The following is a 25,976-nucleotide window of genomic DNA, read 5'->3' as shown; positions in this document are numbered from 1 at the left end:
TTATGGATGAAACTTGGACCCTGAAACTTGTCTCAAGTTGAGAATATTTTCGGTCCTCTTGTAGTACCGAATACTCAATCCACCTCCTTTGTAAAATCCTAAATTTAATAAAATATTTGAAAAGTATCGATAACTAACCATACATGAATAATTGATACAATAAAAGTAGTCACGAGTCAGTACTACGGGAGGCTATAGATTTTTCCCAAGTGAAGTGCATTTCTTGCAACATTACTTGCAAAGTGTAATGAGATGCATGAAACAAACACAACAAACCAACAAGCACTTTCCTTTTTTCTTTTTTTTATACAAATGAAATACATGAAGCTCAACATGAATGAATAACGAATCTATACCTATATCCTAATTCAAACACTTCAACCTTTCAGAGCTCAACATGAATGAATATAATGAACCTATATCCTAATTCAAAAACTTCAACCTCTCCAAATCAAGCTATGCATGAAATGCTTGTATAAAGATGGCATGGCCTCACACAAAACTAGAGTTTTCAAAATTCTCCAAGCTAACTAGCTCCTCTATTAACAACTTAACTATTTCCTTAACAATATCTTCAACATCTTCACCTAGTTCTATCCACCTGATTTCCCCTCCAAGCATATCGTCAACCGACCCCATACCGGCTTTCTTTTCTTCAGCAACAAGCAACCCCCACATCTCCTCCTGGATCATGTCCTGGCTTGGTTCAGCATTCAACCTTCTTGACACAGGCTTTTCCCACATTGGGAGATATAAACATGGCTGCAGAATCTCTAACAGCCCAAGATTGATGCGATCGAAGAGAAGCCGCCTTTCGGATCTTTTCCAGAGTTGCTGCTCGCCGAATTTCTTTTCCAGAATTTCGAAAACAGAAGGGCTAATAGGGCATTCTACAGAGTGCCATGTAGAGAAGTCTGTGAACAACTTCCTATTAGATGTATCTGCCTCGGTTAAGACCTCAACAACATAGGAGAAATCCCTACTTTCTTCAGTTCTAGATAATCCTACTATATCTTTCTGTGCTCCAAAGTTTCCTACAGATTCATTCTCACACTCTTCATCACTTGAAACATTCAAACTAAGGCCTTCATCATCCACTTCAGAGGAATCTGAAATTAAGAAATGATTACACATTATTAGTAATTCAATAAATTGGATGACATTTAGAAATAGGGGGGAAAAATGAGTGAGTTTTGGTAAACAACTTAATTAAGGGCTTACTCATAAGCCATTCTAAGAACTTATTGAAATAAACTCAAAATATGTTATAAATAGGTATAAATGCTTATTCATAAGCTAATCTGAACAGCTTATGAAAATAAGCTAAAAACGGCTAATAGGTAGGTCATAAACTATTTACATATACTTTGCCGAACACTTGTACAAGTGCTATGCTATATGATAAGTTCAAATAAAATCTCCAAACAGGGCTTATATGTAAGAATAAGTTTCACGAACGTTGCTTCACAATGATCATTACTTACCACATAAACCAGCAACACATTCAGAGGTGAATGAATTGCCTTCACTGAATGAGGGATCCAAAACTGAAATTGGACTAGGTTTGTATGCCTCCTTGAAGCTACCAAGGGAATCTTTGTCAGCCCCAGAGAAAAGTGAATAAACAGAATCTTCTTGAAGCTCTGATGTATCCTGTAGTTTAAGAACAACATAATGCAAAAGCGTGAATTCAGCAACGATGCGTGAGGAGAGAACTTAACATCACATAAATAACAGCAATCACACAGAAAAACCAAAAGATCACCTAGTTCTATGTAATCATATACAGAGAAGAATGAACTCTTAGAATTAAAAATCAATTGTCTAAAACTATTTGATATTAAATCAACAAAGAGAAAATATTTAATATTCTGAGGAAATTTAAAGATGCTCCTTAAGGAAAATGATGATGCAAAATTAACTTCATGAATTAAGACACTATCAAATTGACATGATCACTATAATTCGGCAAATCACATTCTATGCCCAAAGCCTCTGATACAGAACAACTTTGCATCGAATGCACCAAATGAAAAGTAGGAAAAAAACTATTTCAAGAGATTGACAGTTTAATGGTTTCAGATGCTCAATATTGTTTCATCTGATTGTTAGACATCAATTACTCTCAACAGGACACTTGATTTCCACGTATAATCTTTTAAAAATGAATGAGATGACAAAACTTTTTACTTCCAAAATATAAACAATCTTAAGAACTTTGAGAAAGAAAAATCATACCTGTTGCGTTGAAGCATTAGAAGTATGACTCCAAGCATCATTGTCTTGATGTGACAAAATGGATGCTGTTGATTCAGATTGCTGCTTGGTACGATTATTATGTGACCGGACAACAACCTTAGTCTTTGCACCAGACACCAAGCAATCAACTGATGAATCAGGAGATGCAGCAATTTGCTTAGACATATTACTGTTTTCGTGTTTATCGTTCTCCCTTTCTTTGATCAGCTTAGAAAATTGAAGAAGCATAGGATCCTTATGGAACCAATCACTCCTGCAACATCTATTCTTCAACTTATGCATAACAATACAATTCTCTTCAGTACGATTACAACTGAAATCAGAGGAAAAAGAAGGGGAATTCGCACTGCTGGACCTGGGGTTCATATCTTCTGAACAATCTTTCTGATTAATATTTTGGTTCTTTAGCTTCCGGGTTGACCAATTCACAGATGCATTCTTCCTCAAACCCCAATATTTCTGAAACAAGTAATCCTTAGTCACAGTTCCACAATTATCACCAACAACAGAAGCTTCACAAAGATCCATTGGCACTTTTCTGGCAAAGTTATAATTCGCACCAACCTTACTTCTAATGTTCCTTTTAACTTTATCATTGCAAAAACCACTTTGACGACACAAATAACCATGCTCTTGAACTTCTAGCAATTTCTCAGTCAGAACCTTCAGTTCCAAAGTTTTATTCTCGGCTTCAGAGATTCTTGAGTTGAAAGTGTCATCATCCTTCAGGTTCAATTGAGGTTTTGAAGGCCTGAATGCTTCATATAATCCAGTTTCTCCAGGCACATCATTTTGAAGCTCATTATTCATTTTCTGTTGCAGTCGCATTGCTGAATTTACACTTTTTAGCTTTATACCTGACAAATATGGGTTCTCTTTGCCATATCCCTTTGATGGATTATGGTCCTTGTCTCTCTTTATTGTTTTGACTACTTTCAAAACATAATCGGATTCTTCCTTTTCATCAGTACTCATTCTAGAGGAATGATGCTGGTGAGACGAACGCCGCTTTCTGAGACCAATAGAAGCAACTTTCTGTAGGTAATTCTCAGAGAGAACTTTCTGTTTAAGTCTAACAGCATGTTGAGGAGGCACATAAACATTACCAAGTCCCATCAATTTTAAAATTACACTTGGTGTCTGATGTTTGGACTCCATTTTGCAATAACTATTCTACAATCAATAGAACTCTCTGCAACAAATCACAATGATTGTTACAAGGGAAATGAAGGTGACAAATACAGGCTAATTAACCACACTCTACTCAACCATTTCTTCCCTTTTCAGCTATAATATGAAAAACTTATCAAACCAATGAACTCAATGCAGGAAGAGTAGCAAACAAACCTTTATATTACATCTCCTCACTAATAAAAATTGGATGTGGAATCAAGAGCTTCCTACGCTTTGGCGCCTCCGGTTTCCCTGCAAATGATTTTAACACCATCAACAAAAAGAAAAGACCAAAAAAGAAGAAATTGAAAAGAAAATGAATCTAGGAAAAGGAATTAAAGCAAATTCAACTTGAGCAAAATTAAACTTAAAAAAAAGTCAATGACATCATAACCTGAACCATAAGCATGACTATATTTACAACAGTTAAACCAAATATGCATATTTCATAAGAAGAGCAAAGAAAGAAAGTGCAGAAAATGGAGAAATTCGTCTAAAATCAAAGCATCTCATAAACTGAAATTAGGACTTAGCCTTTCCTAAAGTAAAAATGATAATTACAATAATATCAATATGAAAACATAAAGATGAAGAGATCAAGATCAACAAGTCAATGAATCTGATTCCACACATGTGTAATCAACTGACAGCAAAGAAACAGTTCAAAGTGTTGTTAGGTAAACAAACACAATATGATTGATGGAAAGATTCTTTGAATTGATGCAGACAGAAGAAGGAGACAAAATCATTCTGATCCCACCAGAAACCAAGAAAATGAAAATGAAAAAAACAAAATTAGTAACCTACTTTGACAAAAAAACACAAGCAAAATCAAGATCCCAACAAAATCATGACTTTCTAAAATCTAAACTCAACCCACAAAAGAAAAACCCAAAGATCATCATCATCATCAAAAAGAAGAAAAAGGGGTGGAAGAAAATAACCTTCTCTGACAATTTTTCTGCAAAAAAAATAGTAACTTTGTGAAATATTTGGATTATGCTGGGTGCCCATGATCCAAAAACTCCATTGCATGAAACAAAACCAATCAAAGTCGCTTACTTTGGCAAGAAAGCAACATGGGTAGTAAATAAACGAATCGTTGGAAACCAAATTTTTGAAGGAAAACGACACAGCCGACAAAAACATCAATTGGGTCGAAGCAGCATTGAATTTTCGTTCAGACAGACACGTAACAAGAAAATTTCAGGTTGTATTTGAAAAGTATAGAAGAAATGGAATTGGAATTGATTGAGGCAATAATGATGGAAATGATGACAAAGAAGTGGGCTCGTGTTTTTTATTTTTTATTTATTTAATTTAATGTTTTATTTTGCTTGCTTTGTTCTTGTGTTTGTGTGTGATCTACGCGCCAACAATGATTGTCTTGTTTGCGCATTTGGCGCCATAAAGATATGACTAATTAATGGGAATGATGGTCATGGTTAGGACTGTTCATGGTTCTCTGAGAACCGAAGCTAACCAAGAACCGAACCGAAAACCGAACCATTTAAGAACCGAACCTTTAAGAACCGAACCGAACTCGAACCTAAATTGAAAAACCGGTTCGGTAACCGAACCAAAATATCAACTACCAATTCAGGTTCGGTTCGGTTCGAACCATAGTATATCGGTTCGGTTCGGTTCGAACCATCTATAAATATGCATATTTTACCGAACTGGTTAACCAAAATTTGTAACCGGTTCGGTTCGGTTCGAACCATACTATATCGGTTCGGTTCGGTTCTCTCGAACCAAAATTTTGGTTCAGGTTCGGTTCGGTTCGGTTCAAGCAAAGAACCGAACCATGAACAGTCCTAGTCATGGTGTTCCTTATGGAATTTTATTATTTCAATGGTGGAGTTGAGATTTTAACTATTCAAAGCTCTTAGCTTCTAAACATTATTTAGTATGTATTTATACCATCGCACCAAATAATGTATTCGAATACATTAAAAAAAACAAGGTTTTGCTTTAGGGATTAAAACTCACTACCGGTACGGATAGCCTAAATGGTACTTGATAGATTACAATTCTTGTTCAAATCGTACTAGTATCTAGATACCAAACAAAGGTGGATTCTGTGGTACAGGAAAATTTTTATGGGTATGGTACAAAAATGACATGTACCAATTGCATAATTACATCTGTAAATATTATTTTGTTTAGTAATTAAGGTTACAGACTTATTATAATTTTAAATCAGCCCCGTAGTATTATTATTATCATTTCAGTCCTCTTATGAGATCATCGTTTGGCTGACACATGCAACAAACCCAAATAAAATATGGGTTGTTACGCTACTGAGGATGATTCAGTTTTTCTTGGAAGAGAAGATCATTGATTTAAAATGGGAAATTATGCCAAAATGGCATAAAATACTCAATTCAAAGCCCAAAACAAAGAACGTATAATTTATCTCCCTCGATTAATAAAACCAAACAACAGATCCGATCCACGACACAACTGATATCTAGAGAGCACCTATAAAACACCAGATCCATACTGAAGGAAGACATGCCCTGGATAATCGACATGGTCCTGGTTCAAAATTGAACCTCAAAACCCATATAAAGGGACAAATTTTATTCAACCGTCGATATCAAGGGGAAAGCGGAGAAGTTGTATGAGTCAATTTCATCTTAAACCATTAAAATAGAAAGAAGTTGGTTAAAGGGTTTCTGGGTTTAAAGGGTTTAAAGGGTTTTTAGGTTTTGTTTTGGGTGAGATTGAAAAAGAAGAAGAGTGAGAAAGTGGAAATGGAAGAGATTGAATGTGTGGGTCTGTAATGGGTGCTTGAAGAAGATGAAGAACATCAAGAACATTTGAATCAGGTGTTTGAAATAAAAGTGGGGAGTTTGTTTAATAAAAGTGGGGTTATTGAGTAAATACTGAAAAGAAAGGGTACAAATTAGAAATGGTACCAAGTCATCACTCATTTATTAAGTGTATTCATTTAATTGGTACATATCACTCCTGTATGGTACACTCACTTGAATTTTTGGGTACCAGAGTAAGCACCCCAAACAAAAAAGAGATTAAAATCCTCTGATGCTCCTCTCATGAGTTAGGACTATTGCAAAACAGAACTAAGACACCTGAAGAGAGATGAGGTTTTAACTTCGCAGCAAGGAGTCGTTGCCGTGCAGAGGAGAAGAAGAGGAGCGATGTTGTGGAGGAAGGAGAAGAGGAACCATGGAGTTGTGCGTCAGAAGTCACTCCTCATGTGGTATCTTAGAGAGAAAAGGAGGGAACTGAGAAGAGGAGAAGAGGGTCGATGAGAGAGAATGAGAAACCCTAATACGGTACCTAAAATGATTAAAATGTCCCTTTGCCTAACTATTTTTTTTACCATTGGACCATGAATTTTGATCTCATGAACTTGCTCTCAATATCGCGAGATTGCTCGAGATCACACAATATTGATGAAAAAACAAGTTTGCATGCTACATATTGCGATTTAGGTACCTAAACTCGTAATCTCGCTTGAGATTATAATATATATTGTGAGATTGACAACCATGACAAAGAGTCAAGGAGTATGTTAAGGATAATCAATCATGAGACAATTGGACTTCACAATATTACTCTAAAAAGTAACGTTGAAGAAAAAACACACTCAATGGTTTATGATTCATCCTTGATTTTTTACAAATTAATTATTTGAGAATGAGATAAATATATGGGAAAAAGATAGTAAAAGAGAGTGAAAAAAATTGAGAAATGATATTTATTTAGAAACAGGTGGTAGAAATGACCTACTAAGTGAGGTAATTGGCTAGATAGAAATGAGTGTAAATGAGAGAAAATATAAAATGAGAAAAAGTTAGAAGAGAGTGAAAAAATGAAAGAGGAATAGTGAAATTATTTTGTACTATTAGTACAAAAACTACAAATTACAATTCATATCAATATCAACTAGCATCTTTTATATAAGGGCCTTTGTTATCAACAAAAAAAGACAGAATAAGCATGTATGGGACTTGGGAGTTGGGAGTTACGTTACAAATTCTGTTCTCTCGAGGTCTTCAGCAATATAGCAAAAATGAAATTATTGAATAAAAAAAATAAGCAATGGTTCACTTCTTCTTTGAGGAATGAATCAGGCACTTACTTGAGGTGATCTAGATAGATTTATAAGCTGAGAAAAAACAAGACCTTCCTTTTCATATCTCCAATATAATGCTGCTCTTATATTACTTTTAGCGTAGTTTTCAAAGTGCTAAACTCTGTTCACATACTACATATATTCTTTCTTGTGTGTATATCTAAAAGAATGTTGCCCATTGATGTTTGATGGAATTTAAGCTCTGTTAATGTTTACTCTTCTTCACTTAAAGCCAATTTTCAATTTCTTTATATATTGGTAGGGTACTAGGGTGCCAATGTGGGGCGATTTTAATTAGTTCAAAATAGAAAGAAACTGAAGATGAACTTCTCATACAGAGTTCTAATGCTTAAAATTGTGAATTTCTGTAACTGTCTGCTTTTTTTTGCTTCTTTTCTTTAACATTATAACAGATACAGATATGATGACTGAAGTTAAGTGAAAGAGTACAAGACTACAAGTACTGATTATATTATGATTGTTTAGGTACTTTAGTTCTGTCAAGTGAGAATTCTAGCTGCTTGCTAGTTCTACCAATTGGGTTATATGAGAATTTCTTGCCAAGTATATGTGTTCATGATATATAGCCACAATTGCAGTGTTTATTGGCATTTCCGTTTCTTATGACCTTTTATGTCCCACATCGGTTTGTGCAGCAAAACCAAAGTACATGTGCTAGATATAAAACACGCCACATGGATTGTCGCAAAGTATACGTTTCTTCATATCTCGTTCTTTTAGTTCCGATTCAGTGTGGTGCTTTACTTTCAATCTAAATTTTATTATTAGATTTGTGTTAGAAGGTAAAGGTCACCCTAAATTAAATCTAAATCTAAATTCTTCCTAGAGGACCATCTCACCTAAACCTAGTTTGAAATTACAATGAATATATTGCTCGTTATTTTGTGATTGGATAATGCTTTAAATTTGTTAAATCTAAATTCCTACTGAAACTTTCCTGCTCTCCTGATCACGCTTATTGAATATTTTCATTTTATTAAGAAGTGGATTCTGAGCCGGAATGACCTAGTATGGCACTCAAACTAGATATGTCTAAGACATATGATCGAGTTGAGTGACCTTTCCTTTAAAGTGTAATGCTATTTGTGGAATTTCAGATATGAGTGGATTTGATTATAAATTGTGGTTCATAATTGAATTTATCTATTCTGCTTTATGGTAATAGGCATGCTCATTTTGCCTGTCATAGAGGGTTGTGTTGAAGGGAACCCCTATCTCCTTACTTATTTATTTTGTGTAGCGAAGTTTTTCTGCAATGATTAATAAGGTAGTGTTAGATTCCTCTTTGCATGAGGTTAAAATATTGAGGTTTGTGCCCATTATTTCCCATTTACCGTTTGCAGATTATAGTGTAATTTTTGCACGAGCAAATGTGCAGGAGGCGGAGTGTATTCGAGGGATCCTTGCCTCCAATGAGCGGGCTTTAGGCCAAGCTATTAATTTTGACAAATCAATGCTTTTAGTTAGCCGAAATGTGCCACATAATTGTTTCCATGAGCTGAAAGAGTTGTTAACGAGCTGTTAGGAGACTCAACAACCGAAAAAGTTTGGAGACCCAATAGCCGAAAAAGACCCAAATACTTTGTGAAAGCTGAAATGTGCCAAAATATTGTTTCCATGAGTTGACATATTCCTATTTATGAAAGCTTTGATAAATACTTGGGTCTCCCGACTATTATTGGAAAGTCAAAGACCCAAATATTTAATTTGGTTAAAGATAGAGTTTGGAAGAAGCTAAAGGGTTGGAAAGAGAGGTCCTTATCATGTGCGTTGTGCGGGTCGCGAAGTTATTGTCAAAGCAATGGCTTAGACTATACCGGCCTATGTGATGTCTTGTTTTATTCTCCCGAATGGGATTTGTAATCAAATTGAGGGAATGATTAGCAATTTTTATTGGGGTGATGATGTTACAAAACGTAGCCTTCATTGGGCCAAATCGGACAAGTTGTGTCGATCAAAGGATGAGGGGGAATTGGGTTTTAGGGGTTTTAAGTCATTTTATATGGCCCTTGTTGCGAAAAATTGATGGAGAATTTATAATTATCCTGATTCTTTGTTGAGCCGTGTGTTCAAATCGGTGTATTTCCCTAGTGGAAGTCTCTTGCGTGCAAAGAAGGGCTATAGCCCGAGTTATGAGTGGTCAAACATTTTAAAGTCTAGTCGGGCATTTAAAAGGGGAGGAAGATATATGGAGGATTGGTGATGTCAGACTCTGAATATTTGGACAGATCTGTGGCTTCCACATGGCTCTCCATTGGTTTATCATGCAAATTTATAGTTTCCGAGTTTTCTCTAATTAAAGTGGCGAATTTGATGGAACATTGCAGGTGGAATGTTGGCTTTAATCGATATCGTGTTTAATCTTGCGACTGCAGCGTGCATCTTGGTTGTCCCTCATCTCTCGGACTTTCACCCTCTTCAGTATCGATCTCCTTGAGCAAGTTGTAGACTTTCTGTGAGTGGCATTGTCTGAGGGGTGAAGCTTAATCTCTACTTCCATTGGTACCCTTTTCAAGTTTGGTGTCAGAGAACAAGTCCAACATTCGTTTGACCCTTTCGGTTCCTCTCTGTAACATTTTCCTAGTCCCACATCGCTTATTCAAGCGGAACTGAAGCACTTGTGAATCGCTTTTTTTTTTAAGCCATGAATTGTTCTTTTATATTATGTTTATACTTTATCATTTCTAATAATTCAAGATTTTTTAGGTGGGCTTTACGAATTGCTTGGGAGCTTGGATTTTTGAGACTGACTGTTTGGGTTTGTTTCTTTGGTGGAAGAAGGGATCTAGAGGACACTCCTACTTAGATTCAATAATGTAGTGTTGCTATTTCATTTTGTAGTTCTTTTTTATTTGCTTTTCTGCAATGAAAGGGTATTTTTTAGCTGACTTTCTCGCTCGGAATGCCTCCACTTATGCGGATTAAGGCGTTATTAGCCTAGTCAGTGTGACACTTTATCACTCATCGGAACTTCGGACCCAGGCGAGAATCTGCTTCAAACAAGTTATAAAGAAGAGAATTTTTTCAATAATTTTTCCGGTAAGGGACCTAGGTCAGACGACGAAATAAAGACATGGACTAATTTGAGGATTAACTTGGTTTTAAAAAAAAAATCAAATTGAGCTCAATATTATATAAAATGACTGTAAATATATTATTTATATGTTGGATCAACTTCTAGTCTCCTATGGCTTACATACAAGCATGATAATTTTTTTAGTTGCAAAAACCTAAAAAAAAATATTATTTATAAGGAGGATTGAGGTGATCACTTTTTTTTTCCACAAGTCGAGCAAGGGCCTATTTGGTAGTTTACCCGAAACAATTTTTTTAAATTACTCCAAACTCAAACCCTTGATGCCCCACATTCTCCTTTCTCCCTCCCTATCAACGTCGTCGGAGCTCAGCCATCACCGCCGTTAAAGGAGCACCATTCATTCCTAGTCCAAGAGCTAGTTCTAATTTATCATTCTTACTAGTTAACTAAGGTCAAGAATAACACAAAGGCACCAATTTTTCTGTATTAGCATCAGAAACCTCAATTTGATCGGACTGAATTTTGGGAATCCTGTAGGGATGGCAATGGGCAGGGTCTGGGTAGGGTACTATAGTACCCATCCCCATACCCGCGTTTTCAAAAATTACCCGTACCCGTCTCCATACCCGCGTGGGTAGCAACTTGAATGCCCGTACCCGTACCCTCTGGATACCTATATGCCCGTACCCGAACCCATTACCTGCAAATTAGCTAACCAAAATATAATTTTTCACTACTTTTGTTAATAGAAAACAAAAATACAACTTTAAAAATAAGCGAGAAAGATATAACTCAAATTTATAATTTTAGATTTATAATACATTCATAAATTGTAGGTTACTAAATTACTAATTTTAAAAATAAGTTGGAGTAAATTAGCAATAATTATCAATATCTTAAATACTCACCTATTTTTTTAGAAAAAGAGTAAGTAAGTTTGAAAAGCTATATTTTAAGTTAATTTGTTAATAACTTAATATATTACAAAATAATAATAATAATATATGTGTGCGGGTATGGGTACTATAGTATCCAACCCGCCCCATACCCACTACTTTTTGCGGGTAATTACCCATACCCAACCCCATACCCATCTAACGGGTTTTTACCCTACCCATAGTGGGTATTTTCTGCGGGTACCCTATGGGTCCGAGACCCATTGCTATCGCTAGAATCTCGCCATCACTGCCTCCTCCATATCCAGGCAAAAGCTTGGCTACATGTTCTTCATCAGCCTCCAAAAACCTTAATCCATAGTCTTTTTCCAATTCCATGAACTTTGACCCATCCAGAAAATCCCTTTTAAATTAATGAATCCTTGGCAAATGTTGGAGGTTGACAAATGTTGTCCGAGGGGAGAGGAGGAACAATGCAAAGAAGAAATTATGAAGAGAAAACCATGGAACACCGGACAAAGCCAAACATAGGGTGGTGATGGTCGTTGGAGGAGCTGCGACCGGTGGCTGGTGACAAATTTTGTGAGTGAGTGGAGATGGAGGTGTCTCTTAGGTGGCAACGAAGGTTCCAGTGTGGTGGTCACTGAACTAGTGGAGGAAGAATCAACAAGAAAGTAAAAAAACCACACTAAAAGCAAGAAGAAAAAAAACTCACTTATTCGAGTAGCAAACCTACGTGATATAGTAGAGAAGCCACTTATTATGGGGAAACACCTAACAAGGAGAAGTCTGTCTAGAGAATGAGGAGGCTCTATTTTTCTCTCTCACCCTCACATTGTGCTATGTCAACTAGCTAGACTTCAAGTTACTAAGATAAACTTAATTAGCTTACCACTCTTTCTATATTTTTTGTGCAATAATAAGCCTCTTAATTCAAGTATGATTAATTGTAACGTAGTTTTACTTGTAAATAACAAGAGGAAGCCTTAAAAAATCATGTCTTTCTTAGCCTTTGTATCTTAGCCATTGACTCATGTTTATATGGGGCATTAGGGGTTTAAAATATGAGGTGACCAGTTACAATTTGAAGTTTATTTACAACTTTTATTTGAATCTTGGTACATCACAAACTCATAATAATATCATATCAAGCACACAAAACAATCTTGATTATTTTATTTTTCATGACTCTAAAATATTTGATCAGGCCACTCTAGGCACTAAACAATACAAACAACTTTTCACCAAAGGCTTTGGTGAGAGACAAGTTACCCCCTCAGTGATTGCTAAAAGTTATATATTAAGAAAATATGAATATACGTCACATATATTAACTATATAATATTAAATCCAATGATAAGTTTTCACTAAAATTGTACATAAATTTGGAGTATATACCACTGCTACAAGTTCTATCATTCTTATTTTATAATTAACAAAATTTCATTCGGTTCAAGATTATTGTGTAGCCTACTAGCCTATGAGTATATATAGTACAATACAGGAGCAATTTCTTTTCCCTTTTCTAACAAATTCATTCCTGATTTGTCTTCACAATAAAGCCATGCTGAATGGCAGAGAAAAAATTGCCATTCTTGCACTTTCACTTTTCTTCAGTGCACTCATGGTTTGTTTCTGCTTCGTCCTTGTGATTCATTTCATAATGGAGATGGCATCTGTCACAGATGGTGCTAGAAGACACCATGAAGTGCTGTGGGCAGGGTTTGGCATTGCTCTGTTCATGATCTTTGCCTTTGCTTTTGTTGTCTTTGCTATATTTTCTGGCTGTGGTGTGCTTTACATAATCCAAAGTAGCATCAAGGTTGTGCCTGCACCCGCCACACCTATAGAAGGAGAACAACAACATCTAGCCATGGTTTGACAATCAGATTTTGATGATTATCTATGGATATATGGCAGATTCTCACGTTGGAAGGTGAATAGATTATGGGAGAAGCTGCTCCTAATAGCTTTTATGATAGTAGAATTGATTCTAGAAAGATCTGAAGGTGATTCCAAACATGCTATAAAGTTTACTATTAGTGTTAGGATTTGGTTTCCAATGAGTAACCATCCATGGGTTGTACAAAAGTTCATTGCCCTTTTCACACCCCAAAATTGACTATATATATATATATGTATATATATGGAATTATGAAGCTTGCTAGTACAATCTTTATGTAATTGATATTAAAAGCAAAAACAATAATGCGAAATAGCTCATGTGAGTAGTCTTTTATGAGTGTTGGCTCATTCTGAGGACAATTAAACTGATCCATCATCCATACATGCTATTAGATGTACTTCCTATACTTTTATTTTTGGCTCCATCAAGAGGGACTCAAAAGCTCAAATCCACAATAGGGACACAAGGTCTCAAATGGATTAAGGCGTTGTCCTTGACAATCAGGTCACACAATACTTAGGCCAACTCCTTTGAGGCCTCATTGCTTGCACTTATTCTTTAGTTGTAAATCAAATTCTGAATTTTGTCAGTAAGTTTTTTGTATGGCCTCCTCTTTCCTCAAATTTTGTACTCGTTGTCATTAATCCCCTAAGTTTCTTCTGTTTTGGTCTAAAGTTTGTTTTCTAAATTATCTGACATATTCTCATAATAGTTCAGCTTTCATGTTTTGCATCAAATAATAAGTAAAATGTACAATCTGAAGATAAGCAACACTAGTTGTGGGTTGGAGCAGAGAAAAAACTACCAAAATAATGGATACTTGAACCTCAAATGGATCAGAGAAAGAGTAGGTAGGACATGTGAGTGTTTATTGGCATTTCTGTTTCTCACCGTATCCACCTTTTCAAGTCCCACATCAGCTATGCACCAAAACGGAAGCAGTTGTATCGAGTATAAAAGAAGAGACATGGCTCGGTTAGAAGCATACCTTTCTCGGCCTTTTGGCTAAGATCAAGTGTAGTATCTGTTCTTATCAGTTTAATATCTGATATGTGGGTCATAGGCCCACACGATATTAAATTAATTTTTTAAGGGGGAGGGTCTACTAATGTAGCTTGCTACATGGGCCTTCATGTGTCGCCCATGCCTTACACTGCTGCAAGGGTCTGGCACACCCCACCAAATCTAGTTTAAACTTGAATTTCCTTTCAGTTATTTATAGTTGAAACAAAAGTTAATTTTTATTAAATTCAAAATATGATGACAACATAGATAGAAGGAGAAGCACTTCAAAGCAGAGGCACTGAAACTCTGTCTTTTGATCCAATCATTGTTTGTCTCATCAATGCTCTCCCCATCTCTTTCCCCTTTGGAGCTTGATCAAAGTTCATGCACCATTGTTGTTTGGAGGTTAGGTCACGTGTTTTTCTTGTTTGTGATTCAGAGGACTGTGCTCTGTAATGTCTGGTGTGGTATGGTTTTATAATGGTTGCTCCAGGATTGCATGGTGTGGTGGATACATATATGTCAAATAGTGAAAAAAACAGAAAAATGTAAGCACACAAATTAAAAAGAAGAACGGTTGGTTAGGTTACTTAGCAGCACAAGTCAGAAAACAAGATTGAAATATTCAGCATTAGAGATTTAGAGACATAAGAAGAGTCTCATATCATATCATATGCACATTGAGTTGAACCTTGTAGTATACTTGTGAGTTACATGATATCACCTTATCTTTCAAGTCCCACACTGGTTGTGCAGGCAAACTAAAGCACATGTATTAGGTATAAAATCAGCAACATGACCCTTCCCTGCTTAATGGTTAGAAGCGATTCTGATTGAAGAAGCGTGGGGCAACTCCCTGTAGTCCATTCACTTCTGAACATCATCTCTTGGCTGATCAAGTGTCGTTAATTAATACGAGGATGTTCAGTGCTAGGAAGTTCTTCTAGTGCATACAAATATTTAAAAGTTTTGTGCCTAAAATTATCTAAAAGTTTTGAAAACAATTTAACACATAACATTTATAATAAAGAATACTACTCAAAGAGCCCAAATTCAGTCCTCTTTTGCTATCTACAAATATTTTGTACTTAATTTCTACCACTTCCTAGCAGTTCAACTATGCTTACTCAAAGTTTTGTTGTTATAATCTGCGTACATGGTCAGCAAATTGTCCTCTCAGTACTGTTAATTACATTAGTGTTGACTGTTGTTGATGCACAATGAATTTTTAAAATATGAGAGGTCTATTTGAATTTGATATGATGAGCTCATGAATATATGTCTGAACATATTCTGATGCTTTGCAAAACTTTGGCCCTCCTCTGGCCACAGGTTCCTTGACTAAAAACCAAAATCAATTTACAAACCTAAAACCAGCAGTATGTGCAATGCAATGTGTTTGAAGTTTTATTGACCGGAACTCCTTCTGCATACCATTAAAAATAAACCCAAATACATTAATGCAACTATAGTGTTCAAAGAGTGTGCCTGGAGGCTGGAACCCCACCGAGCAGAGCCTCATAAGGTGAAAGTTTATAGTTATAACCTCCTGTGAGCTATGCCAACTTATCTTCCAAGTCCCACACTGGTCGTGCAGAGAAACCAAAGCCTTGCACTATCTGATTGTTTTGTGTAATTAGTAAAGTAAAACTACTAAATAAAAATCTTGTAAGGAGTTTAAACAAAAATTCACATGTTCAAGTGAGATGTAGAAATTACATGGTTTACGAGTTTGTTTTCTAAAAGCTACACTCATCTGCCATATTCTCATAACAGTTCAGGTTTCATTTTTTGCATCAAATAATAAGTAAATGTACAATCTGAAGATAAGCAGCACTAGTTGTGGATTGTAGCAGAGATAAAACTACCAAATAATAGACACTTCTGCAAGGGCCTAGTACACCCCACCAAACCTAGTTTTATATTTATCTTTGATATACAATATTATAAATTTGTGTTTCTAAAAATTTGGTGTTTATCTTAAACTATGGCTAAGACAGAGTTGCATTTATGCAAGTTTGATATTGTTTTGGTCTGAAGGTATATCCCACATCGGAAAACTAATAGTGCCGATAGTTGAATCATATTTGTTTTTCTATGTTCTGAAGGTGAGTCCCACATCGAAATCTATTCCCAATTCCTACTAGTTCCAATCAAATCAAAAACTTTATTTTGGAGAGTGCTTTTGTTACTTGCTAGATTTCTTATTTTCGGTTCCCTCACACAATCACTGTCTATTAGTAATGTGTTTCAAGTGCTAACTGTATGGAAAGTTTATTTGAACTACTCTTTTGAATGCTACCGTACTCAATCTGCAACATGCTCATAACAGTTCACCTTTCATGTTTTGAATCAAACTTTTTAGCATTGAAGCTTGTGAAAAGAACTAGCTACTGGCAAATTCTGCATCTCTTGATTTCTTCTGATGGTGATATTGGAAAGCATGCACAGACCAGAATGAAGCCAAGTAAATGTCTTTCTTGATATAGTAACAGCAGCTGCAATGCTCAATATTAGCATAATTGTTTCTCACTGTACTGTAGCTAGGCACCTTTTATATCCCACATTGGTTGTGCATCAAAACTAAAGCACATCTACTAGATATAAAATAAGACACTAGTAAACTTTTATCTACCATTACCGTTCCTTATGCTGAGGTATTCATTTTGGCGTTGAATTAATTTTTGGTTGGAAAGTCCTCGAACCATTATTTTTTTAAAATTTTCATACGAGAATAAATTTTAGTAGAATAATTGTTCACGGATTCTTCCCGCCAAAAAGTTATTCTAATGCCTTAAAATTAGTTAAACTTTGGCTTAAAAACATTTTTGGTCCCCCACAAATGCTATGTGTGCAAATATGGTCCCTAAACTTTAAAAATAGCATAATGCATCCTCGATGTTACCTTCCGTCAACACTTTTGGTCCCTTCTCACTTTTCCATCCAAAAACTAACGGTTTTCTGGATTTTCCAGAAAACTCATCCCCTTCTTCATCTTCTTCATGCATCCTTCCATCATCTTCATCATATTCTTCAAAAAAAAAAAAATTCCCATAAAGTTCAATTTCTTCAAAACCAAAAAATTCATTTTTTTTTCCAGATTTTCAGAATCCCTAACAGCTAACATTCAATCAAGCCACCCTCTCTGAAATTTCTCAAACTCAAACCAGAAATTCCACAACAGAGGAAAATAAAAAGCTCGACCTCTTCTATCCTTTGTCAAACCCCAGGTTCCTCAACCACCGAACCCATTTGCATTGTTACCTCCTCCATCAATGACCTCGCAGCAACACTTCTTCATCTTCTTCTACATACCCACCAATGTTTGATCTAGCTGTCGTCCTTTTCGATCATAACAAAGAAGATGAAGAAGAAAGCAGATCTGGAACTCGTTGTCATTCTCTTCAATTTGGTTCGATCTGGTTGTGTGGCTGGTCGTTCTCTCTAATCTGGAACTCGCGTCATTCCCTTCAGATCTGGTTGCTTTGCTTTCTCTGTCCTCTGTATTACTGCACTAATCTCTTTAATTTGGTCCTCATTCTCATTATTTTTTTCTCAGCCTCAGATCTGAACTCGGATCCACAAAGAGGTACTTCAATTTCAATCCTTTGAGTGAGAGGAGAAATGGAAAGGATTTGAGGTGATGGTGTTTTGGCGTTCATGAAAGAACTTTTGGAATTGTAAAAGAAAGTGTTGTTGCTTGGGGAAATTCTGGGGTTGCTGACATGGAGCGTTTTTCATTATATGCTAGGAGGATAGCCTAGTTGAAGATTATTGGTTCCCTTGTTCAATGTAAATGCTTGCTAGTGAAGTAGGAAGTGAGAAGGATTTTGAGGAAGGTTTAAGAAGGGGTCTTAATTTATTAGGTGGCTTTTGGCAAGATTAACAACTGGGACTTTATCTTTGGTGTTAATGGACTTTTGATTTGAAAATCTGTCTCACTATTTGATTCAAATAATTTGATTTTTTTTTTTGTTTTTGAAGAAATTGGATTTTCTGGAAAAAAAATTTGAAGAATATGATGATGATGATAGAAGGATGTGTGAAGAAGATGAAGAAGGGGATGAGAAAACGTTAGTTTTTGGATGGAAAATTGAAGAGGGACCAAAAGTGTTGACGGAAAGTAACGTCGGGGATGCATTATGCTATTTTTAAAATTTAGGGACCATGTTTGCACACATAGCATTTGTGGGGGACCAAAAATGCTTTTAAGCCTTAAACTTTCGGTAAAAAACGTTAATCCAGAGATACAGTTGAAACTTTTATTGAAAATTAGGCCCAGTTTGGAAGAGCTTATTTAAGCTTATCTGACAGCATAAACTCTTATGTCAGTGTTTGGGATGGCTTATGCAAACAGCTTATGGCAAGCCATAAGCTATTTTCAGCTTATTTTCATAAGCTACTCAGGATAGCTTATGAGAAACAGCTTATGCTTATGTACAGCTTATTTTCAATTTATTTCAATAAATTTTTAAAAATAGCTTATGAACAAGCGCTTATGTCATAAGCGCTTATGACCATAAGCGCTTAATTAAGCTGTTTTTCCAAACGGGGCCTTAGTTGATCTTTAATACTTCAATTATTAGTTGAAAGATAAGCATTTTAATAGTATTTACTATTTAGGCTTTTATGTGTTTGAAGTATTTATAGAATAGATATTTTAGGGATGTCAATATGGATCCAGCCCATTGGGCCAGCCCATCCGTGTAACCAGTCCTGATTGAGCTGGTAATTTGGCTAGTTAGGCTAAGCCCAATTGGAAGTGAGTACAAAATGTGGAATTGAAAGATTACAAGGTTAATAGGCTCAAGAAAAACTGCTCTGCTAGGGCTTCTTCAGAAAACCAGATCTGTTGCTTCTCCCCCTTGGGGGCCTCTCCCCCTTGGGGGATCCTCTTTCCTCCATTAGGGAGGTTGCTTTCCTGTAAGTGGTAGGTTTGTCTCCCACATTAGGCAGGTTTATTCTCACTTTAGGTGAGTTTTGTACCACATTAGGTGGTTTATTACCCAAATAAGTGGGTCTTTTGTCCTCTTCTCTTGTTCTACCACCACCACCATCCTTCATCTTCTGCCTTCCCCACCGCCGCCCTTCCACATGTGCAGCAGATCTGCGTCCAACCGCCGCTCCCCTTTCATCTTCAGATCTGCAACCTCCTCCGCCGTCTCGCCTCCAGCAGCAGTTCCAGGCCACCACCGCAGATTCACCGCACCATCACCGTCTTTTCACTGTCAAATTTGGGCCATGACCGCCTATCATCCGCCTCTTTCCTCATCACTCAGATCTGAGACCACCACCAGTTCTCGCCGCCAGCAACAGCCACCGGACCTCCGCCCCCTCATCACCATCTATGGTGGTGTGCCTGCAACGGTTGCCTTTCTTCCCCGCCTCTTTCACCACCTCCACCCCTTAGTTGATGTCTGTTGTTGACTATGCTTCCTTACTCAGTTCTGGCTGAGGTTTGTATGGAACTTCAGAAGCCCCTTTGTCTTCCCCATGTCTCCAGAGTTGGTGTTTTGACCCCCATAGTGTCGCAGAAGCTTGTTGAGCTTTCTTGATAGCCACACTTTTCACAACCTTGGCAGAGCCACTTGAGTTGTTTGTGTTTGGGAGCGCTGGTCAAAAAGGATAGGATCTTTTCGCTTAGAAGTCAATTTGCTTCTTTGGTCTTTGGGGATTTTAGAGGGCTACTGATTGGCCTTTAGGGTTTTATATCATGTTTTCGGCTGGTTGTCAGCTTGGGTGGGCATGCTTGTTCTTCACTTTTATATGTTTTTGTGCATTGTGTAGCACTCCTAGAGACTAGATCTCGCATGATGTAAGTGTCGTTTGGTAACCCTTGGGGTTTTATTTCATACATATTTGACCAAACTACTTTAACTTCTTTATGGCATTTTGGTCATGTGGTTTTTATTGTTGACTTTTACGCACTCACTCACTTCTTGATTTCTACTGCTAATGCTCTTAGAAATTTGTTCATCTCTTGTAGTGAATCTCAGGCAAGATATTTATCCCATAGGCATATGTGAAAAAAACTTCCATTTCATCTATTGAGTAATTTACTTTCACATCTTTGTCTAGTTTGACATCAACATGGTTGTTTGACGACGTTAATAGTGTAAGATAATTAGAAAAGTTCAAAGACATCAATCAGTACATGATAATAAAAGGACATTAGTACTGCATCAGTCAAATACTCAAGAGTCAAATACTCAAGGCTTAAGAGCTACCTTAGTTTGAAAGCAAGTTTTGAAAAATCTGAAAAATCTAATAGAAGGTTGAGTTTCAAAATGCCAAACATGGTTTTGCCTAGAGTGGGTCAGTTTGAAACTGACCCACCGTGGATCAGTTCAACTCTCCACCATTAGATTTAATGTTTTTTATTTGGATGGTCCAGATTAACTGATAATAATAATAATTCATTAATTAAATATATATAACTTTACTAAACTACCCTTTGTAGTGAAAGTCAAGACTTTGAAATCTGAAGAAAGTTCAGTTGGTAGCTAGCAACTAACTAGCCATGGCTTCAGCCACCGTGAAACCGCTTCTCTCGCCGCCGTTGTTACTGCTACTCCTTCTTCTTCCGTCGCTTTTCTCCACTGCTCTCGCTTACAAACCCGGCGACATCGTTTCCATGAGCCGCATGGGTCGATACCACTCGGTTCGTCCGCCAATCTTCCTGCGCCTACCAACACCGCCACCGCTAATCTCCCTCAGCTACCAGCACCGCCACCATGGATCCACCAAAATCCCAGATCCGAAGTTGAAGCAACATGCAAACCCATCATCTCCACCCAAAGCCCCGTAGAAGCTTTCTCTCCTACCTCTAAGAACCCATAGCCGCCACCACCCCTCTCCCTCCCATGGCAGCGCCGCCACCACCTCCCTCTCCCTCCCATGCCAACGCCGCCACCACTTCCTTTGCGTACCGCAGCGCCGCCACCACCTCTCAACACAACCAGATCTGGTTCGCTTGCAGGAAACAGGTCGGGTACGCTGGTTTGAGCGGTGCAGAGGAGGGCGGTGAGGAAGTAAAGGTGGGTTTTGGTGATGGATTTGTAGAGGAGGCGATGGAGTTGAAGAATTCATGGTTTATCTTTGATCACACTCTGTTCTGTTATGATCACTCACACTCTGTTTTGGTTTCATGGTTTTGTGATTCTTGGAGAAAATGGTTGAATTTAACCATTTTGGGGGCAAATGGAGACCACTGATTCGAATAAATTTGTACTAGTAATAATCAATCAAATAGAATTGCATGGGAGGAGCAGCATGGTTGTTGAAGATTGATTGTTGCATGAAGAACATGGGAGAGAAAGGGGAGAGATGAGGCGGACAAGAACTGGGTGGAGCGGCGAGGCTACGGTGGTGCTGCAGCGGCGAGGCTTGGTGCTGTCGGTGGTAACTGGTAACAGATGAAGAAGAAAGAATTTGAGGGAAGGATAAACATGGAAAAAATTGAAGAATAAAGGTTATTTTTGTCTTTTAATATGTACAGTAAAACTGCACCACGGTGGGTCAGTTTCAAACTGACCCATGGTAGGCGCAGCCGCCAAACATGCACTAAAAGGCTTTCTTATTTCCCAGAAATAAGAATAGAGAATGTAAAGTGTATTGACAATGTTATACATTCCTAAAAGTGTCATTTCCCACAAATAGTTACTTTTCTTACTGTCTTCTTCTAAAGTTGGAAAAATAAAGTAAAGTAGAAAATGAAAAGGCTTAATTGCAACTTTGGTCCCCGACGTTTATCAATGCCACGATTTTGGTCCCCCACCTAATTTAATTACATGGATGGTCCCCGACGTTGTAGGTCGTGTGCAACGTTAGTCCTACCGTTTATTTCTTAATGGAGGAGACTTACGTGGACGTCTAGTTAGAGAGAAAAATGAGGTATGAGGAGAGAGGGAAGCACGTGAGTATCACGTGAACTCACGTGAACCTTAGTTTGAAAGCAAGTTTTGAAAAATCTAATAGAAGGTTGAGTTACAATATGCCAACCATGCAACAAAAGGCTTTGTCATGTCCAAGAAATAAGAATGGAGAATGTTCAAGTGTATTGACAATGCTATACATTCCTAACAGTGTCACCATTCCCACAAGTGGTTACTTTTCTTACAGTCTTCTGAAGTTAGAAAAATAAAATAGAGTAGAAAATAAAAAACATGACCAACCCACCTTATATGTAGAAAGATAACAACCCAAAGAATAGAAAGAGCTCCCTTATGGCAATAGACTAGTGAGATGGTCTCTGTGAGAAAAAGGTCTATGAGGTAGAGGAACATATAATAACCAACATATAGAAGCAATAAAAGAGTTTCACTAGTGATTTTGTTTATATATATGCTGGCTAACTAGCTGATTCTCATGTATGAACATTGTTGGATGCTGGGGATCGACATGCATTGTTAAAACAAATAATTGCAAATCATTGAAAATAAGTGACTTTTAATCTCATGCATTGAAAATAAGTGACTTTTAATCCCATTTGGGTTTGTGGCTTGACATAATCTGAACAGAAAAGGAGAAAGAATGCATCACTGTTTAAGGATTAATGGTCTGTTCGATAATGTTACAAATTAAGAACAGAATAAGCAGGACTTTTTATAGCAAATGGGAATCAAACTTAAAAAACGGATTGGACGATGGGTACAAAATATAGTGTAATAGAAACAAATTAACAACCTAGCTAGCTACGATGCTCAAGCATTCCTGTCCTGTCAATCTATTTTTACTTTGATTTCATCTCCCAACAGCTAACATTCACATTGATTCTCCCCTAGCCTCCCTCTCTCTTTATCATCACAATCACAGAGGGAGAGAGGGATCAAACCAAAAAAAAATATTCATCATGGATTCACCACCACCCCACAATGGAAGAAGAGAATCCACCTCCGGCGACCAGTCCTCAACAAACAGGGATTCATCACAACAACCACCACCTGTGGCACCGCCGCACATGATGTACAATTACCCGCCGGGAACGGGGTACTCAGGCCACTATCAGAATCCTTATCCACCACCACCACCGCACGGCTACGCTCCCTACCCAAACCAGCCACCTAACGGTTACAATTACCCTCCCCAATACTACGGCGCCCCGCCGCCGTACCGCACCGGAAACCGAGGCAGCGGCTTCTGCCGCGGCTTCATAATGTGCACATGCATAATTTTCACAACCTTCTTCGTCGCCACCGTCGTCATGGCACTAGTGCTACACCCCCAGCTCCCTCTCTACAACGTAACCTCCCTATCCGTGGCGAATTTCAACACGACGCCGTCGCTAACCGGCGATTGGAACATCAGTGTTGTGATCGAGAACCCTAACGACAAGCTGCGAGGATTTTTCTCCGATTTCAAGGTGGAAATGGTGCGAGTAAACAACGTCGTTGCAGCGAGTTCAATGCCCAATTTCGAGATGGAGAAGAAGGAGAAGAAGCAAATTGACATGAGAGCGTCATCAAACGTAGCAAATAGCATGTCATTTCAGAAGTTGGACCTGGATTTGATGGCCAAGGAGAGAGAAAGTGGGTCTGTCACGTTTGGGTTGAAGGTGTCTTCAATGACGGCGTTTAAGTCAAGCTCGCTTTCCACTAGAAACGCGTTGATGCTTGCAGTTTGTCAAGGGTTGAAGGTTGTGTTTCAGAATAATACTGGGTTTGGCACGTTGGATAATGGGGGCAAACCCGTTAACTGCCAACTTTTCATGTGAGTGTTTATTTGCCAACTTGATGCCACTTAGGATTTGGGATGCCAAGTTTACGATCATGAACACCAACGGGGAGTACTGCACTTGAACCGTGGGGAGTACTGCACTTGAAGTTTACCACCATTGCAGGGACAGAGTGGGATGATGATCAAACATAAGTAGGTTGTCTTCAAGATTAAAGAGTTGTGTATAAATTGAGTGCCAAATGCCAAACATGCCCTGAACATGTGTAATATGAATACATTTTTGCTTTATATCCACCATTACTTCCACATACATTCTTGATTTTTTTAGATGAATAAGAAAAATAACTTGCACCCTACACTACTTTACCACTTTCATTGGTAATCATGGTTTCAGTGACAAAAAAGTCCGTGAGGCGCATAGAAGCGTATAATTACCAACATAGTATTCAAAATAGAAGCAAGTTAAGAGCTTCATGTTTTGATCTAATTGTTTGAATTTTTTTTTCTGGAATTCTACCCTCATCTGCCATATTCTGATAACAGTTCAGCTTTCATGTTTTGCATCAAATAATAAGTAAAAAATGTAGAATCCGAAGAGAAGCAACATTGTGGTTGGAGAAAAGAGAGAAACGGAGAGAAAACTACCAAAATAATGAATACTTCAGCCTCAATTGGATCAGAGAAACAGTAGGAGTAGAACATGTGAGTGTTGTGGTTGCAGCCATGTTCTTAGACAGTAAAACTTGCACCTCTTTTCTTGTGTAAGTTGTGCACCTTGAATGGTTTAATTCAGCTGACAAAAATGAAAGGTTTTGTTTAGGTACTTTAGTTTTACCTTGTGAGAATTATAGCTGGTTGGTTATATTTCTAGCAATTGTAACGAAGCATGTGGAAACTAATAGCATGTTCATTGTAACGTCTACTCTACTGATTCTCGATGGCAATTTTGTTTCTCACTGTGTGGCCTTTATGTCCCACATTGTTTGTGCCTCGAAACGAAACTATGTGTATTGGATATAAAAGTAGAGACAAGTGGTAGAAAATGGTCATCCTCTACTACATATAAATATAGTCGGAAATACTTTTTAGGGCTTCCATATTTTATATGTTGTTATTAGTATTTAATAACTAAGAAAATGTAGAATTTGGAAGTTGTAAAAGGCTGGTATTTCAAAACTAGAATTAGTTAAATCTGCATCATTTTTGTAAAAGATGTGAGACAGTTCAAATGTTTACCGGGACGATGAAATCAGTGCTTTTATTTAAGTGGGACAAGGAAACCATCCTTAGAGGCATGATAAGAGTTAAATAGAAGGACCGAGCTTAAAAGAAATTCTTCAAATGAGTTGTCCATGTTAATTCAACATTTTTTAAAACCCCTTTGTAAGGGAGTTCAATCCAATGGACACTTTTAGTTAGCTACTGATGCAATTGATGTTGGTCCTATTTTTTTATTAATTTTGCAAGAAACTGTATATTATACTTCATCCTTATGGAGTTCTAAACTCAACCACACTTTCTGATGCTTTTCAAAAGTACTTTGACCCTCTATTGGTCCACAGGTTCCTTCACTCAAAACCACAGTTTCAGTTTAATCAGAAGATTATAGTGATTTGTAAATACAAGGAAGATTACAGAGTGAAAGGAAACAAGATTGACAGACATATTCAGCATTAGTTTGAGGCATAAAGAAGATTGACCTTTTCTGAGAAAAATGAAATACAAGGATGCTTTCTGAGAGTATGGCATTTTATGTCCCACCTTGTTTGTGCATTAAAACTAAAGCACATGTGTTTGATATAAAAACAGAACAAGTGATTGGTTCAAGCATTCATCTCCGCCTATTTACTCTTTAACTGAGCTTGGAATTAATTTTTATCTCGTCTGCATTTTGTG

At 37.3% G+C, this 25,976-nt stretch overlaps 2 protein-coding genes and 1 non-coding gene across 4 annotated transcripts; 2 read left to right on the top strand and 1 right to left on the bottom strand.

Moving 5' to 3' along the window:
- Nucleotides 1–273: 273 nt before the first annotated feature.
- LOC130728796 (uncharacterized) lies at nucleotides 274–4,664 on the bottom strand. Of its 2 annotated transcripts, XM_057580367.1 has the most exons (5): nucleotides 4,377–4,664; nucleotides 3,607–3,684; nucleotides 2,239–3,449; nucleotides 1,485–1,653; nucleotides 274–1,109 (listed from the first exon to the last, which is right to left on the bottom strand). In XM_057580367.1, exons 3-5 carry the CDS (start codon nucleotides 3,415–3,417, stop codon nucleotides 493–495), a joined length of 1,965 nt encoding a protein of 654 aa, XP_057436350.1. In that variant the 5' UTR covers nucleotides 3,418–3,449; nucleotides 3,607–3,684; nucleotides 4,377–4,664; the 3' UTR covers nucleotides 274–492. The 2 variants fall into 2 exon arrangements, with proteins under 2 accessions (XP_057436350.1, XP_057436349.1); XM_057580366.1 differs by lacking the exon at nucleotides 4,377–4,664 and having other exon boundaries at nucleotides 2,239–3,451; nucleotides 3,607–4,008.
- Nucleotides 4,665–14,384: 9,720 nt separating this feature from the next.
- LOC130734807 (U2 spliceosomal RNA) lies at nucleotides 14,385–14,580 on the top strand. Its single transcript, XR_009018148.1, has one exon. It is a non-coding gene; the product is annotated as a U2 spliceosomal RNA (small nuclear RNA).
- Nucleotides 14,581–23,114: 8,534 nt separating this feature from the next.
- Nucleotides 23,115–24,491, top strand: LOC130732383 (uncharacterized). The gene has a single exon (XM_057584441.1). It carries the CDS (start codon nucleotides 23,257–23,259, stop codon nucleotides 24,115–24,117), a length of 861 nt encoding a protein of 286 aa, XP_057440424.1. The 5' UTR covers nucleotides 23,115–23,256; the 3' UTR covers nucleotides 24,118–24,491.
- The last annotated feature ends 1,485 nt before the right edge of the window (nucleotides 24,492–25,976 follow it).

This window comes from Lotus japonicus, chromosome 1, assembly GCF_012489685.1.
Source record: "Lotus japonicus ecotype B-129 chromosome 1, LjGifu_v1.2".
NCBI lineage: Eukaryota > Viridiplantae > Streptophyta > Magnoliopsida > Fabales > Fabaceae > Lotus > Lotus japonicus.
This window is presented reverse-complemented; position numbering and strand designations above follow the sequence as displayed.